Source organism: Mus caroli, chromosome 12, assembly GCF_900094665.2.
Source record: "Mus caroli chromosome 12, CAROLI_EIJ_v1.1, whole genome shotgun sequence".
NCBI classification, from domain to species: Eukaryota; Metazoa; Chordata; class Mammalia; order Rodentia; family Muridae; genus Mus; species Mus caroli.
In genome coordinates this window covers 53282769-53300693 of record NC_034581.1, presented here as the reverse complement: position 1 = coordinate 53300693, position 17925 = coordinate 53282769, and the positions used below count along the sequence as shown (strand labels likewise).

Sequence of the window (17925 nt, the reverse complement as noted above, 5' to 3'; positions counted from 1 at the left end):
CCTGCCAATCCATGAGCATGGAAGATCTTTCCATCTTCTGAGATCTTCTTCAATTTCTTTCTTCAAAGACTTTAAGTTCTTGTTATACAGATCTTTCATTTGCATAGTTAGAGTCACACCAAGGTATTTTATATTATTCATGACTATTGTGAAGGATGTTTTTTTCCTAATTTCTTCCCCAGCCTGCTTATTCTTTGTGTAGAGAAAATTCACTGACTTGTTTGAGTTAATTTTATATCCAGCTACTGTGCTGAAGTTGTTATGAGGTTTAGGAGTTCTCTGGTGGACTTTTTGGGGTCATTTATATATACTATCATATCATCTGCAAATAGTGATATTTTGACTTCTTCCTTTCCAATTTGTATCCCTTTGATCTCCTTTTGTTGCCTAATTGCTCTGTCTAGGACTTCAAGTACTATACTGAGTAGGTAGGGAGAGAGTGGGCAGCCTTGTCTAGTCCCTGATTTTAGTGGGATTGCTTCAAGAACTCACTGATAAGTGGAATTTGCAAAACACATGTAACTGAAGAAGAAGGAAGATCAAAGTTTAGATACTTTGATCCTTTGTAGAATGGGGTACAAAATACCCATGGAAGGAGTTACAGAGACAAAGTATGGAGCATAGACCGAAGGAATGACCATCCAAAGGCTGGAGATCCATCCCACAGACAACCACCGAACCCAGACACTATTGCAGATGCCATCAAGATTTTGCTGGCAGGAGCCTGATATAGCTGTCTCCTGAGAAGCTCTGCCAGTGCCTTGCAAATACAGAAGTGGATGCTCACATTGAATGGAGCACAGGGTTCCCAATGAAGGAGTAGAGAAAGTACCCAAGGAGCTGAAGGGGTTTGCAGCCCTTTAGGAGGAACAACAATATGAACTAACCAGTTCCCCAAGAGCTCCCTGGGCCTAAACCACCAATAAAAACAAAACAAAACAAAAAAACCACATGGTGGGTCTCATGTCTCTAGCTGCATATGTAACAGAGGATGGCCTAGTCGGTCATCAGTGGGAGGAGAGGACCTTGGTCTTGTGAAGGTTTTATGCCCCAGTATAGGGGACTTCCAGGGTCAGGAAGCTGGAGTGATTGAGTTGGTGAGCAGGGGGAGGAGGGAACAGATGGGGGTTTTTGGAAAGGGAACCAGAAAAGGGGATAGCATTTAAAGTGTAAATGAAGAAAATATCTACTACTACAACAACAACAACAACAACAAGATCTGGTACGGCCAAAATCTGCTAGCAACTTGGATCCCTAGGGTCACTGTTTCAGTGACCTCATTGTGCTTTCAATGCTGACCCCAGAAAAATCACCTTTCGAGGCAACTCATCTCTAAGAGTCCCTTTGGAGAAGGGAATCCACATGGTAGCACTGCCAGTTTAGTTCTCTACTTTCAATTGAATTTGTGTTTTCAGACATTTGAGTCTTGGCTGGGTGGAGTCTTGCCTCCAGAGTACCTTTGCTACTGTGTAAGCACACAGCACAAATTGTATATTTAAAGGTATCAATCTTTAACATTTGCTGTTGCTTTCTCCATATCTACCTTGTCTGCAGATTTAATTTTGCTTGTGTTTCTTTCTTTCCTAAACACATATTTTTTAAAATTTCAATTGGATGTTTACTTTCCCCCCAAGCTCTGGGCTTAACATAGATCTGAGCAATAGCACTGAGCAGTCAGTCACCATGCCACAGCCTGAATCCTGTCCTGTCTTGAAATTTCCTCTGCCAAACAAGTTTGGTCATTGCTTTTGCATTCCTTCTGCCTCAGTCAAATTCTTAGGAAGTAAGTTCTTTGATGGGCTGGATTACAAATTGCCTATAGCCCAGTTTCACATAGAATTCTCTGGAATTCCATGAGCTAGGTCCAAGGTCTGAATCCCTCTTGGTAACTTGATTTCAAACTACAAGAATGGTTCAAAAAGCTCAGCTTACAACACTTTAGGCCTTCTCTAACCTTCATCTTTTCTACATTTCTACTGCAAAATGTGTCTAATAGCCTAAGAATTACAGGGTCAAGTTTATCATAGCAATAGCTTCAGCTCACTCCTCAGTACCAATTTTCCATGTGTGTTACTTTTCTCATTGTTGTAACAAAAAAAAAATCAGACTTAGGAAAAAAGGATTTATCTCAGACTACAATTTGAGGGACCAGCTCACCATAGCTGGGAAGGGAAGATGGAAGATACATACAGGTCATATTGCATCTGCAGGTAGAAGGCAGGAAGAGATGAACATTACAGCAGTTGGGTTGCACTTGCTTTTCCCTTTTATTTGGTACAAGGCCACTAGTAATTGCAACTGATGTCATAATCTCCCAGAGCCATCTTCTATCAAGAGTTTATATATGCCAAGTGAAGTACCTGAAAAGTACCAAGAAGCGAAGATGAGATGAATCTATACTCTGTCATCTTCAAAAGTTCATGTGACAAAGACATGCAGCTCCTCCACACAGGCAGAGCATACGTAGGCACTAAGAGAATCTCTAGTAGCTAACATTTGCACTTCAGCAAAGAAACCCAGGACAGTCAGGGACATATATGTGCCACAGGAGGAAAGGGGTGTCTGTGGGTACATAGGGTCAGCCATGCAGGGACAAAAGGACTGGGAGACTAGCAGGACCAGAAGATCCCAAAAGATGATCTAAATGTGTTTTATTAATCAGCTGAAATAACTCACTGGGGTGACTTGATACTCACATGGATCTGTGTATCCTGCCAGGAAAATAGACCCTGAATGATGGAACATGTCCTCACTGTACTTACAAACTACCATCAACTTTCTATTATAACATGTTGTCTATCAAGTTAAAAGTAAAGGAATTTAAGGGGGAAACTATTCCTTGTCATCAAGAAAGCAGTCCTCTAAAGTGCTGTGCTGAAGATATACTAGAATAAAACACCGAGAAGGAATATGAACTGGGTGAAGCAAATCTGAGTAAATTAGAGATCAGGAAGCCTTGAACATTTGGAGTGCAGCAAAAAGAAAGGACACTGGCTCACCAAAAGATCCTTCAGAAACATCCCACAACAAGCTGTTCTACAGGGTAATATAGATTTTAAAAAACAACAACAACTTCATGGTATAGATACAGAAACAGACATTTTGTTGATCAATGGAATAGAATTGAAAACCCAGAAATAATCACATACACCTATGGACACTTGATTTTTGATAAAGAAGCCAAAACTATACAATGGAAAAATGAAATCATCTTCAACAGATGGTGCTGAATGAATGAAATGTCTACATGTAGAAGAAGGAAAATAGAGCTGCACTTATCATCCTGCACAAAACTCAAGTTCAAGTGGATCAAATACCTCAACGTAAAACCAGACACACTAAATCTCACAGAAGAGAAAGTGAAAAATACCCCTGAACTCATTGGTACAAGAGACAAATTCCTGAACTGAACACCAATGGCTCAGGCTCTAAGATTTACAACTGATGAATGAGACCTCATGAAACTGCAAAGCTTCTGTAAAGCAAAGGACACTATCAATAGGAGAAATGTGCTGTCCACAGATTGGGAAAGGATATTGACCAACACTACATCTGACAGAGGGCTAATATCCAAAATTTACAAAGAACTCAAGAAGTTAAGCACCAACAACCCAAATAACTCAAATAAAAACTGGGGTACAGAACTAAACAGAATTCTCAATAGAGTAATCTTAAATGGCCAAGAAGCACTTAAAGAAATGGTCAAAGTCCTTAGTCATCAGGGAAATGTAAATAAAAATAACCATGAGGTTCAATCTTACACCCATCAGAATGGCTAAAATAAAAAACTCAAGAGACAGTGCATGCTGGCATGTGGAATAAGGTGAACATTTCTTCATTGCTGATGGGAGTGCAAACTTGTACAATTACTTTGGAAGTCAAATTGGCATTTCTACAGAAAACAGAAAATAGTTCTCCCTTAAGACCCAGCAAAACCACTCCTGGGCATGTACCTAAAAGATACTCCAACATCACACAGAAATACTAACTCAGCTATGTTCATAGCAGCTTTATTAATAACCAGAAACTGGAAACAACCTAGACATCCCCCAGTTGAAGAATGGATAAAGAATATGTGGTACATCTGCACAATGGAATACTAATCAGCTATTAAAAACAAAGTCATTCTTAATTTTGCAGGCAACTAGATGGTGCCTGAGAATATCATCCTGAGTGAGATAACCCAGTCCCAAATGGATATCCATAGTATGTACTCACTTATAAGTGGATATTAGCCATAAAATACAAGTACCATGTTACTCTCCACAGACCCAAAGAAGCTAAATAAGAAGGATGGTCTGAGTGAGGAAGCTTGACTCTCACTTAGAAAGGGGAAAAAGTAGTCATAAGAGGCGATGGAGGAAAGGAACTGGGAGGGAGGGAGAGAGAGGGGGGAATGGGGGTTCAGGATCAGGTGTGGGGTGTGGAGAGCCATGCCATGAGCAATCGCCATTATAAGTTGGCGCTGGCTTCTGCTGTGCCTAACTAGTAAACAAGCCTTGTACGCAGGTGCAAGAGTGAACTCACACCTAGTCACTGCCCATGAGGTGATGGGTGAGCAACAAATCAGGAGCTGACACGCCACAGCAGGTGCTGAAACGCCATGCTGAGGGCTATATAAGCAGCACCATTTTCCAGGGTCGGGGTCTTCCCTCCTTAAGAAGCAATAAAGCTTGCCGCAGAAGAATCCGGTTGTCCAAGTGTGTTCTTGCCGGCAAGAACGCTCGGGACAGTGGGGAAGGACAGGAGAGATGGCCATGAAAATGAAAGGAAATCTGCAACTGAAGGGGGTGTGGAGGTGGAGGTATTTCCAGGATGAGACAGAGGCCTGGGATAATGGAGGCACCCAAGAGTCAATGGGGGTGACCTTAGCTGTGACTCACTATGATGGGGATATGGAACCTGAAGAGGCCACCTCCTGTAGCCATGCAGGAACTCCAGTGGGGTGGTAGAGACACTAACCTACATACAAAACTTTCAACCCAAAATTTATCCTTGATCTTTCACAAAGAATGCAGGCATTGGAGATGGAGCAGAGACTGAAGGAATGGCCAAATAACTGGCCTAACTTGAGACCCAACCCATGGGCAAGTATCAATCCCTGACACTATTAATGATGCTCTGTTATGCTAGCAGACAGGAGCACGTTGTCTTCTGAGAGGAATCACCCAGCAGCTGACTCAGACAGATACAGATACCTACAGGCAAACAGTGGATAGAGCTTGGGGACTCTTAGGGATGAATAGGAAGAAGGATTGCAGTCCTGAAGGAGATAATAATTCACAGGACACCCAACAGAGTCAACTAACTGGGACCCTTGAGGCTCTCAGAGTCTGAACCACCAACCAAAGAACGTAAATGAGCTGAGCCTAGGCCTCCCCACGCATATGTAGTAGATGTGCAGCTTGGTCTTCATGAGGGTTTCAAACAACTGGAACAGGGACTATTCCAAAAGCTATTGCCTGCATGTGGGATATGTTCTTCTAGCTGGGCTGTCTTATCTGGCTTCAGTGGGAGATGAAATACCTAGCCCCAAGAGATTTGAAGTGCCACGGTGGGGGGATATCCAGGGAGTCCCCACCCACTCAGAGGAGAAGGGGGGATAGGGGAGGATTGTTGGAGGGGGTGACCAAGAGTGAGGCAATGAGAAGGATATAAAGTGAATAAACAAAAAATAAACCTGGAATTTTGTTTAAAAAAAAAAAACTTTTTACACTGGCATTGTGACCCATAACTGAAATCCTACACTTGTGAGACTGGAGCAGGATGATCATGAGTTCAAGGCCAACCGAGACTAGGTACATAGTGAGACTTTTTTGAAAAAAAAATCAACTGTTTCAGTTTTGTTCACTGAATGTTATGAAGCATTAATAATAAGTGTATATAGATTTTTATAAATATTTATTTGTATGTTTGTGAAATCTGAATGAGAGAAAGAAGGGAGTGTATCAAGGCAATGGGATGCTCAAAACCGTTGTGGATGTTATTCTGGAACTCAAGTAGCACATAAAAGAAGTGTGTTCTGTGTTGGAAGAACTCCAGTACCAGGAAGAATCTAGGCTGGTATTATACCATTTAAAGGGGAGAGAGGAGGTATAGTATCCATCAGCTAAAATTTATTCTTTTCAAGCTGGATACTGTTGAATATGTTTAAATAGGCATTGAAGAAAAAAGTTGGTGATACTTTCCCTATCATTCTACTATGTCAGAAAATAGTATTGGTATTAATATTCCTTTTTAAGACCTTTTATCCAAGAAGATATTCATCTATCCAGGTTCTGAATGGATCAGGGAACCCTTTCTTTTTACTTCACTATTGATGCAAGGAGATATTGGACATCCAATTCATGCCTGAAATCATGTAAAAGCTTTGTAGATAATGTATAACAGAAACATTTTGTTAAGATTTATTTAACAAACTTTATTTAATACTTAATGTATTAAGATATGTTAAGTGGTTCTAAAGAATAACCACTTAATAAGTGTGATAAATACAACAACAATGGTGGCATTTCTACACAACAAATATATTTCAGCTTCAGGAAAAAAACATACTTAACCTACTGCAGAAACCACAAGTCTGTATTCACATAGCTGTGGAGCATTCTTCAAGATCAAGGGCTTGGTTGTAGTCACTCATAGCTTCCGCTATCAGTCCCATTTTGCCACGGACTTGTGCTCTGAGATTATACATCATAGCTTCATCAGGCTTCAAGGACAGGCCTGCAAGAGAAAACAAAATATAGATGCATTGATGTAAACTCCCCCGTCATTCTCATTTTAAGTACTATTTCTTCAACTGTAACAATGCAGCTCAATTAGAAATATCGGATGTTCTAAAGAAAACTAATGCAGAAAACCACTGTACAGTCCTTGGACTGCCATTGTTTGTATGTGGTTTCCTAATAATTCTATCTCATTTTACAAGTGCTTTATGATGAGATGTTATGGAAAGCACTCTGTACTGGTCACATTGAGGACTTGGCACTACACCCATTGGTTCTATATAAACAAAAGGCTTGATGAAATTCTTTTTTTTCACCCAGAAAAGAAAGTACAATAATCCCTGCAATCTTCTTGACAGGATTACAAAATACGCCGACCTATGCCAAGGTCCTCTTCAGCGAGCTTATACTTCTTTAAGTAGACATAGAAACTTGCTCTATTAAAATACAGTGCAGCCCAGTGGGGACAACGTTCCATTGCACATGAAAAATCTTTTTCTGCTTCTTCATATTTCTTTAACACTGAGTTTGTAACAGCTCGATTCATGAGAGCATACTCGTTTTCTGGATTAAACTTCAAGGCTGTTGAGAAGTAGTCGCTGGCCTATAAAATGTAAGAATAATGATAATTTAATGGGTTTTAATTAGCAGATTTCAAGAAATTTGGACTACTTTTCTTTTAATTTAGAGCTCAGGCCAACAGATTTCTAAGCAGGTTATGGTGGCATTTCATTCCAAATACAGAAACATGTTTTCTAAAAGAAAAATAAGAACTAAAAGCTGCCCTGTTTTTGCTGTTGTTGGTTTCCAGCCAATTTTCTGTAAATGTGATGAAATGTTTAAGAGAGAGAAAATTGGAGAAATTATCTGTTTAGGGCTCGCTCTCTATGAGGTTCCAAACCCTGGTCCCTGGCCTGATGCCTTGGTTTGTGTCCACACAGTAAACAGATCATAGGGGCATGAGGCAAGAGGCTGCTTACTTCATGGAAGCCTGGAAGAAAAAGAAAGGAGGTTTTAGGGATTGGTATCTCCTTCAGTGCCATGGCAACCCTGGCTCCAGCCTCAGCTGGATACCAGGACATCAGCCCATGGCAAGGAGATAGTTAGGATCTAAAACACATCAGCATGTGCCAGCATTCCAGACAATGCTAATGCTGAAACACTTACTTGCTAGAATGAAATATTCCCACTTCCCACAAACCCAAATCTCATATGCCTGAATAGAACAACAACAAAAAGGAAGAAGTAAATTAGAGAAGACCAGACAAAAAATAAAATGCAAATTGGGGAATTAACGGATAAAGAGATGAAGAGATTGATGGGTTTTCAGAAGAAGAGTCTAAACCACAGCAAAAGCAACATAAACTTCATTGTATTACAAAAAATATAAGAAGAGAGGGTGAAACCAACTTGTTGATATAAATGAAGATTAGAGTATTCAGAGTTGACACGGACTTGGAAGATGCAGACATGAAGACAAAGATGACTACAGTTTAGTTAAGAGAGAACAGAACTACTCTGTAAGCCTCAGATTACATGTGGACTTTTCGCCCTAAAAAACCCTCAGCTTTCTCTTTCTCCTTGGTGAAACTTTCTTAGTTTTCTACTGAACTGGTGCCGCCCACTTCGAAGTCTATTCTGCTTCTTAGTGAAATCTGCCAATGCTTTTATTTTAAACCTCATTTGTGATTTGGTTTTCAAAAGAATTTACAAAATGAGGTCTCCAGTCCTGGCCCAAGAATAAACTGTTACAAGCCTGCAAAGAGGCAGGTATCAATATTTAGAATAAACCAGTAACTTCTGTTATCTCTAGACAAAACTGTGGCATCTCATCACATGATTCTCTTTCAGTTAATTCATTATTTAAATTCTGTTTTAAGAGTACTGATGCACATTAGACAGAATTTTAAAAACAAAACAAACAAACAAACAAACAAAAAAACCCTCCTACCACACAATTCCCTGATCTGTCACCATTCTATTCCTGTTAAGAAATCCATTTCTAACTCCATGAGGGATGAACATCTGACTCCTAATTTAAAGTTTGTCTATAAAAAGGAAATGACTATCACAGCCAGCTTGACCTCTCAGTCTCTTTGCAACCCAGACTCTACCCTTTCTACAAGTTCTATTCCGGCTAAGGCTGTAAGTGTCTTCAAGCCTTGTGGACATTTTCCAGTTGTCTCCTCCAAAGCATTTCTGTGGCACAGACACTCTTAATCTTTCTGTCCTTAAAGTTCTCTCTCTGTATGTGTTACAGTTCTGAGGGGAGGTGTTACAATGCAAGTGTTACAGCTCTGAGAGGGAAGGCTTCCTCAGTAGTAGTGTTACAGCTCTGAGGGGAAAGATTTCACCAATGAAAATGTGGCATCTCTGAAGAAAAAGGTATCTTGTTAGTCAGCAGTCATGGAGGTTATGGTATATGAAAGAAAAGTCACATGGTACAGCAAACCTCATAAAGAGATTTATTGGAAGAGACACGAGAGGGTGGATGCCTCTACTCGGTGAGAAACAGGAAGAAACTGAGCAGGAAACAGGCGTTTATAGGGTTTCTTGGGAGAGAAGTTTTCCAGGGTGGAGAGTTCCACGGTGGGAATTGGTGGAATTTCAAATCAATCCCAGGGATTGGTGGGATTGTAAACTCAGGGATTGGTGGGATTTCAGGCTCAGTGACTGATGGGGTTTTGTTGGTTTGCAAACTCCAGAGTGGGCTTTGACCTTTTACCCTACATCTTGACTCTTCCTCTTAGACCATTTTCTTCTCTCAATAAAAACATTTCCCTCCAGTCTTCCCAGGGATCTTTCCTCAAGATCTTCTTCTATTGAACTACTACAGACATTAATGGCTACAGCTCAAACCAAGAAACCAGAATGCTGGGTTCAAATCCTGCCTCTATATTGACTGATTTATAAAGCTCTTCTTGTATTAGTTCCTTTTTTTTGTTTGTTTTTGGTTTTTCGAAACAGTTTCTCTGCATAGCCCTGGCTGTCCTGGAACTCACTTTGTAGACCAGGCTGGCCTTGAACTCAGAAATCCGCCTGCCTCTGCCTCCCGAGTGCTGGGATTAAAGGCGTGCGCCACCACGCCCGGCTTTAGTTTCTTAATCTGCCAAAGAAGTAACACACTCTTACTTCCATTGTTGATGTCTGGATGAAATGAGCATATACACAGAGTGCTGAGAGGACTGTGAAAAATGTAGCAGTGCTCAGTCAATTACTATATAAATTTTTCTTTCAATGAAATGAAATTTCCATAAATGAAGAATTTCAGGTAATTCTCCATGAACTTTGTTTCCTCTGACTTTTGAGGGTCAGTTACATCAAAACTATACAACTCTTCTTATCACTGATGGCAGCTACTTGATGCCACAGTCAAGTGCAATTTAAGGATCCATTGAGATAGGAGCAGAATTGGCATACAACTTTGGAGAGCTTAAAGATAACTCACTCCATAAGAAAAGGTTCTGTCCACAGACATTAAAAATGACACAAATGAATGACTCCAAGAGTTACACTCCTTGTAAAACAACCAATGCTTCACTTTAACTCACCCACGAAGAATGGGTAGACTGCACAGCTATCTAACCACACAAAGTGTGCCTTCTATCAAATGAGAGCATATCATGCATGGCAATACACTAGCACGGTATCTAATTCTGAACAACAGAACTTTATTTTGTTTATTACTTTATTATTTTATGTCTATGGGTGTTTTACTTTCATGCACGCCAGTCTGTACAGTGCCCTCAGAGGCCAAAAGAGGATGTCAAATCCCCTGAGAATGAAATTACAGATTGTGTGCCTCCAAGTATGTGCTGGGAATCAAACCTAAGTCCTCTGAAAAATCAACTAAAGCTCTTCAGAACCTCTGAGCCATAACCCCAGCCCCTACATCATAACTTTCTCCGATAGATTTCAAAGTATATTACTTAGAAAATCTCATTGATTTAATGAGATTATTTGAAGTAGAGGAATATGAAACAATTAGAGGCTAAAGCAGTTAAAACTCTTGATTTCTAACAATTGATCTGATGCCTGTGTTTCTATAATTAAAAAAGTAATCAACCATAGAGAAGATCGAATTATTATTTCAAAGTCATGTGCAGTTAATCCTTCATACCACGTGTCTCTTCCAAATGTGTTTTTAAAGCAGTTTACTAACTTGATTTAAAAACAAACAAACAAAAAATAGAAGTTTTTATATCTTTTAACTTTTTAGTGATTATTTGTTCTGATGAGGGACCCTTCCTCCTGTGTGAATATCTTCCTTCAGAAACAACTGTAGGGGGAAAGGGAGAGGGCATGGAAGCCATTTTCCTCACAGAGAGGCTGAGACTTAGCAGCACAGCCGAGAAGCTAGGTTTGATACTTGTTGGTCTCTGAAGTAATTCCCGAGCATTCAGAACATCAAGACATGAAGACACTTTAGGTGGGGTATTTGTCAAAGTCAAACATCTGCAATGTTGGAAAAGTAGAGGCATACTTCAAACATTTTGAGACTTATTTGTATGGTATGGATGAGTGCCAGCATGTACATATGTGTACCACATGTATACCTGGTACTGACAGAGGCCAGAAAAGAACACCAAATCCCCTGATCTGAAGTTACAGATGATTGTGAGCCACCGTGTGGATGTTAGGAACAGAACCTTGGTCCCCAGCAAGAACAGCAAGTGCCCTTAAGTATGCTTAATCACTGAGCCATCCTTTCTCCCATCCATAAACATATTTATTTTAAGTCTGAGATACATGTTAGAGCTAGACCAGAAATTTTATAGATGATGGTCACTGAATTGTTACAGATAAATAAGTTTAAAGTTCCCTATCCTACAGAGTTTAATCGCCTCTAGGAACATAATTTTGCTATGGGAGTTTTACTTTTCTCAATCTTATGAATTATGTTCCTTTTTTAGTCATGGGAATTGAACATGGAGACTCACATATGCTAAACAAGTACTATAGCACCGAGGAGAGTGGCAGATTGCCAGTGTGTTGGTTTGTTTGTTGAGACAGGTTTCTACTAAGGTGTTGGGAGTAGCTATGAACTTGCAATCCTCCTGCCTCTATCTTTCTAGTATCTAGCATTATAGGTTTATGCCACTGGGCCCAGTCTCTTTACCTATCTTAAGATACAAAATGATCTGAAATTCAAGGCATTGACTTGTCAGCCTGCCCAGTAGCATCTGGGTTATGACAACCCAATTCATGTCTTAGATAATTACACCTTCGATGACAGCCCTTGCATCTAAACCATACTGAGACCAACCAGATTCATCACAGAAGTCAGCAAATTGTGTAGGGTCATTATTGAGTACGGAGCACCCAGACAGCTGTATGACAAGGAAGATAGAACAGAATCAGCAAGCAAATAAATGTTTATGAAGCAGGAAGTGCCCTATATCAGATGCTACTGAGGGGTCCAGGAAAGGAGGTAAGAGGAGTCACTGGAATGCTGGCAAGAAGTAGCTGGAGGAGCAGTGGGGCCAAAGGCTGGAATGAAAAGGCAAGCATGTGGAGAATGAGACAGAGACTGAGACAGCCATTGTAGGTGTTAGTTAAAGGATCCTCTTGTGGAGATCAGTATTAAAATGGAAGAGGGGGCTAGAGTAGGTATGAGTTTCCCCCCTTTAAAAAATTGCATTCATCATCATCACACACACCTATAATCCCAGCACTGCACTCTCTGGATATACAAATCAGAAAGACCTTGAGTTAGATACTAGTCTGGGCTATGCAGGGAGACGGTCTCAAAAGTACAAAAGCAAAAACAAACAAAGATGAAAGGATGGAGATCTGTGCTACTATGTTAATGAAAAGGATGTTGAAGTGTAATTTTTGCTCATAGTAGAGAAAGTAAAGAAATAATGACTTAGGGTCATAAAGGAATTTTTATAGTCACTAGAGCAAAACTATAAACCTTGCTGTAAATCAGAAAAACTGAAATGCTCAAAAGGGGACACAACACTGAGTAAAATACATTTAATGTACACATAAAACATAGACAATATAAAATCCTTCCACCTGATTAAATTCCCAACTGATTTATTCTCAAGCAACAGGGAAAATTCAAACTACAGTTGCAAAATTCTAGGAAGCATTATGATAGGAATATAATTTAATGGTGGTTAGGATTATAAATTCCATACTATTTGTATCTTACTTAGTCTTTAAAAATAAAACTATATGGGATTCCGCTAAAACAACACTCAGAAAATAGACACAGCATTAGTAAATTGTTATAATGTAAATTAATAAGTGATGGTAAAAATGCAGTCAAACTTAAAATTGTAAAGGACAGGGTAAACTGGGGGAAAGCATAAAGACCGTGACTTTACCTTGAAAGACAGAGAATTAAGAGAAACAAGAGGTTTCATCCTGTAGGTACATTCCAAGTACAATAAATGTAAATGTATCTCATCTAAAAGTCTAGCAAGCCTTTTGTAGACAGTGTGAGCTGAAATGGATCCAGGGTAAATGGTCACATAAAACCAGAACTAAACGTGTCTTCTTATTTTCTGTACTCGGATGAGTGATGATGAGAAACCGTACATGACGATGGGTTAGATGCTCCCAGCATAAAGAGGACCTTGAGGGAAGCACAAAGTGCAGTAAAGGGCAGGATTCTGGCCTAGAAACTGATGAGGCCAAGGGAAGGGCCAAGCACTGGGAAATTAAAATCAGCATTTACTAGACCAGTACTGAATGGTCAGAAACACAGAGGAGCATAAATCTATACACGTATACACGTGCAACCACTGAACATCATAAGCATCTTTATGGAATATAGCATTGTGGATTAGCCTGAGATATCAAGGCTGTACTTCAAAACTCTATATAACAAAGAAGCATACAGTGCCCAAAGAACATGTTCAGGAAAATGTGCGTTGCCTGAGAAAACTGCCGGTGGTGAAGGTAGATGTTTCCCGCGTTAAAGTAAGCAAGCGAGTAGCTGGGGTTCAGAGAAATTGCTGCTTGATAGTCCGCCATTGCGCTCTGTTGTTGGCCCATAAACTCATGAATCACACCACGATTTGTTAGGAATTCTGCGGTCGAATTGATCTGCAACATAATCATAGGGGGATTTGGCCTCTGGGAATAGTATTAACCCCCAGTATCACGTCTGTGAAATGAATGTTCTGAAATCCACATGAGTGAACAAGTATTTTTACAGTGCAGGTGAAAAAAAAAAAACAATTAGAGCAAATATTTCCAGAAAGGGCATGGTATGAAATTGGTTTCTTGTCAATGGTTTATTGAGTGGCTGTCATAAAAAGATAATTTTAGAGCTTTTTCTTGAGTCCTTTCCAAGAAATGGGCATGGGGACATTTATCTGTTTATTTGTTAAATGAGAGAAGCCATTAAATTGAACAGATACCATGCTTTACTGCTATATATAGAAACAATTACTTCAATTCTTTTACCTTCTTTACACCTTATATCACCCTAGTAATATCTTAAAATTACAGAAATAAAACTGAAAAGCTAGACAATAATTTAAAGCATGAGAAGGCAGCTCCTTCACTATAGGGAGAAGCCAAACATCTAGGTTATTCTCCAATTGCTTCAAACATAAGACAGCACCATTACAATTTGACAATTTTGTATTGCAAAATACTATTATGGTTCCATGAAATATACTACAAGCTACACTTGATAAGAGGGATCAGTACTTATTAAGAATTTGCTTTTAATTTTTAAATGCATTTAGATCCCAAAATAAGCATTTTGTTTCTCAGGAAACAAAACAATATTCCTCTACATATCACCTTAAATAGGTAACAAAGAATATATTTTATTAACAGTATCATTAATGTAGATTATTTACCTTTATGGCACAGTTGATATCCTGCATTGCAGCGAAATAATTACTCATTTGAAGACAAACCACAGCTCTTCCTTCATAGGCTAGATAGCTCTTTGGATTAGATTCTATGCCAACAGTAAAATGTATCCAAGCTTTCTGGAATTTTCCTTGAGCCTAAAATACAATAAATAGTTATACAATATCATGAAACAAGAAACAGTATTTAATATGACAAGCCAGGCAATATTATGAGTATCTTCAATTGACTAATTACCTCTAAGTATTTATAATCAAATTATGTTCAAACAAATATAATTGTATTGTCATCTACTATACTAATCTTAAACAACTTAAAGCCATAGCTATTACATGTCAACTATTCTTCTGTTAACTCACAAAACTTACATCGATATCCACAGATAGCTAGAAGTGATGGCACACACCTTTGAACCCAGTACTCAGGAGGCAGAGGTAGGCAGATTTCTGTGGGTTTGAGGCCAGGCTGGTCTGTATAGTGAGACACTATCTCAAGTAAGGGTGTGTGTGTGTGTGTGTGTGTGTGTGTGTGTGTGTGTGTGTGTGTGTAGATTGTAGATAGATNNNNGATAGATAGATAGATAGATAGATAGATAGATAGATAGATAGACAGACAGACAGACAGGTAGATAGACAGATAGAGATAAATATCTCCAGATGTGGTGGTTAGAATAGGAATGGCCCCTATAGAATCATGTGTTTGAGTGCTTGGCCCATAGGGAGTGGCATTATTAGGAGGTGTGGCCTTTTTGTAGTAGATGTTCACTTGTTGGAGGAAGTATGTCACTATAGGGGGTGGGCCTTGAGGTCTCCTATGCTCAAACTATTCCTAGTATGGCTCACAGTCTCTCCCTGCTGCCTGTGGATCAAGATGTAAAACCCTCAGCTTGTCTCCAGCACCATGTTTGCCTGTATGTTGCCAGTTGCCATGTTTCTGTGCCATGATGATAATGGACTAAACCTCTGTAGCCAGCCTCAACTAAGTGTTATTCCTTATAAGAGTTGCAGTGGTCACGGTCTCTTCACAGCAATAGAAACCTTAACTAAAACACCAAATAGCTATAATATATGTATAACACACAAAGTAAAAATAGTATGTGCTACATAAATAAATGAAGTAACAGTGCAAATGAATTCTTCCTGCATCTGGAATTTTAGGAACACTACATATATGCCACAAAAGATGCATGTAAATCTACCAAGCATCTGTTTGTAACAGTTTTTGTGCCAACTGGAAAAAGAAAAAGAAAAAGAAAAAGAAAAAGAAAAAGAAAAAGAAAAAGAAAAAGAAAAAGAAAAAGAAAAAAAGATCAGGAGACAGGAACCATTAATAGAAGATGTCAACCTGTTTCCCAGAGCAGGCCATCTGGCAACTAAACACCTCCCCACAGCAGGCAGGGAGTTCATTAATTCATGATGGTCCAGCTTCTGTTCTTTTTTTTTCTCCACAGGCTCAAAAACTCAACTTGCCAGGATCTCAGAGGCTGGCACATTCTAACTAACCTGAACCTAGTGACTCTCACATAAAGCTATAAGGAAAGGTATCTACTAGAACTAGATTCTGATTTCTAACTAGCAAAGTCTGTAAGTAAAGTATTTAGACATCTGCAGGGCTATCACGAGTTGACTTAATAAACAAAGAAGTAGGCAAACTGAGGTTGCACTGTAAGAATATTAAATGGCAAACCACTTCATGAAAGGATTTATCAGTTGCTCTTGATATATCTGCTGTGCTCACTGTGATAACCCCAGTCCTTGGCAAACAGCAAGGAATCTATAGGCATCTGTAGAAAAGACTGATACTCTTTCCCCTGAACAGCACTCAGATGGCCTACCTCTTCTGTATTGTTCCCTCCTCCTTTTCCTGATTCACTTCCACATACTGATGCGCTTTCAATAGCCCTTCCTGCTTATATACCCAATAGGATTTTCACAAGATACAAACTTGATGTCATGTCTTTGATCGGTGATATTCCTATTTTAACTGGACTTCAAGGCTTTATTCCAGCTCATGACTAATTACCTAGTCTCATCACAAATACTCTCTCACCACTCCAGTCTCCTTATACGGGCCCCCTGCCTCTTCTAACAATGTTTCCTAAAGGATTGTGTCCTCTGTCACCAATACTAAATAACTCCTAGCCTCTGTCCCTTCCTCTACCTAAACACTAATCTTTCATATCTCAACATAATTTATCAGTAAATTCTCTTACCCCTTGGCTGTGCTTCTTTATACTAAAAACTCTTTGGGGTTAGTTTTTTTTATTTTGTTTTATTACATTTATCACAACTATCATCAAATAATTACTGTGCGTGTATCAATGCCTCTCTCTCCAAACTAGGAGTTTAACAACCCAAAAGAAACTGTGTTTCTTATAGACTTCCATCTCTGGGGGCTGGTATTCAAGTGTTCATCAATATCAGGTGCTCAGCCTGTAAGTGGTGTGAGCATTGCATTGGCTGCCAGTCAGCTATAGCTCTTTTAAAGTCATCCAATCCATTCTTTAAATGGACCATGCATTGTTTATATTGTGATCATAATGCTAATTTCAGGTTTAAGTCTAGCAAGGCAATCTTTTTTCTCTTACTAACACATTCTTGGGCATTCATGATGATAACAACCATCACTTGCTGCGTTATCATATGAGTCTTCAGTGAGCTCAGGCTCATCAAAGCCTTGCTCTCAATTCCTAACTTCCATAACTAGAGTAAAGGAAAATTAATGTTCACCTGAGAAATAATATTTGACCACATCACCAGTAAATAACCAAATATCTCTTTCTCCTGTCCAAACAAGGTTCTCAGTGTAGAAAATGTACCTGCAAATTATAGCCTAAACTAATTCTGGCTTTTAAACATGATGGGTCAAGATGAAGTGCTTTCAGAAAGTCCTTCTGGGCTTGTATCATAGCATCTTCCTGACTGTACTCCATGTAAGAATTCCCCCGTCCAATATAAGCATCCACGTAACGTGGGTTGATTTTGATAGCCCTGGTAAAGAATTCAACAGCTCCTTCAAACTCTTTAATTCTGAAAAGAAAAAGAAAGAAAGAAAGAAAATGAGGTGCCTTCCAGTGGGCTGTTTGCTAGCAACCAATTCAATGGTTTCTCTCTATGAGTTCCCCCAAAAGGGTTTGTGGTAACCTTTATAAAAAAAATCTTTTACTTTTATTATATAAGATTTTTATTATATAAGAATTATGTAAACTATATGATCTAAAAAAGTCAAGAAGAATCTCCAGAGATTTTGGTGAGGAAAAGGAGGAAAGTGGCTCTTCCGCTCAGAAAAGCACCGGGGCAGCTGGGGCGCAGGGTCGGCTGACACTCGCCAGCTACCCACAACACCCGCCACAGGATCT

General features: G+C 39.4%; 1 protein-coding gene across 8 annotated transcripts in view; it reads right to left on the bottom strand.

Annotated features, from left to right (window-relative positions):
- Window positions 1-2277: 2277 nt before the first annotated feature.
- Ttc6 (tetratricopeptide repeat domain 6) overlaps window positions 2278-17925 on the bottom strand; it is a 173422-nt gene continuing 157774 nt past the window's right edge. For 5 of the 8 annotated variants that reach the window (XM_021179232.1, XM_021179235.1, XM_021179234.1 and 2 more), the window contains 5 exons: window positions 17386-17596; window positions 14552-14704; window positions 13614-13784; window positions 7104-7329; window positions 6514-6723 (listed from right to left, as the gene is read on the bottom strand). In XM_021179232.1, the coding sequence (XP_021034891.1) occupies window positions 6587-6723; window positions 7104-7329; window positions 13614-13784; window positions 14552-14704; window positions 17386-17596 (898 nt within the window). In that variant the 3' untranslated portion in view covers window positions 6514-6586. Of the gene's footprint in view, window positions 2361-6402; window positions 6724-7103; window positions 7330-13613; window positions 13785-14551; window positions 14705-17385; window positions 17597-17925 lie in introns of those variants that run through there. The other 3 variants (XM_021179236.1, XM_021179237.1, XM_021179231.1) reach the window with 3 other exon arrangements.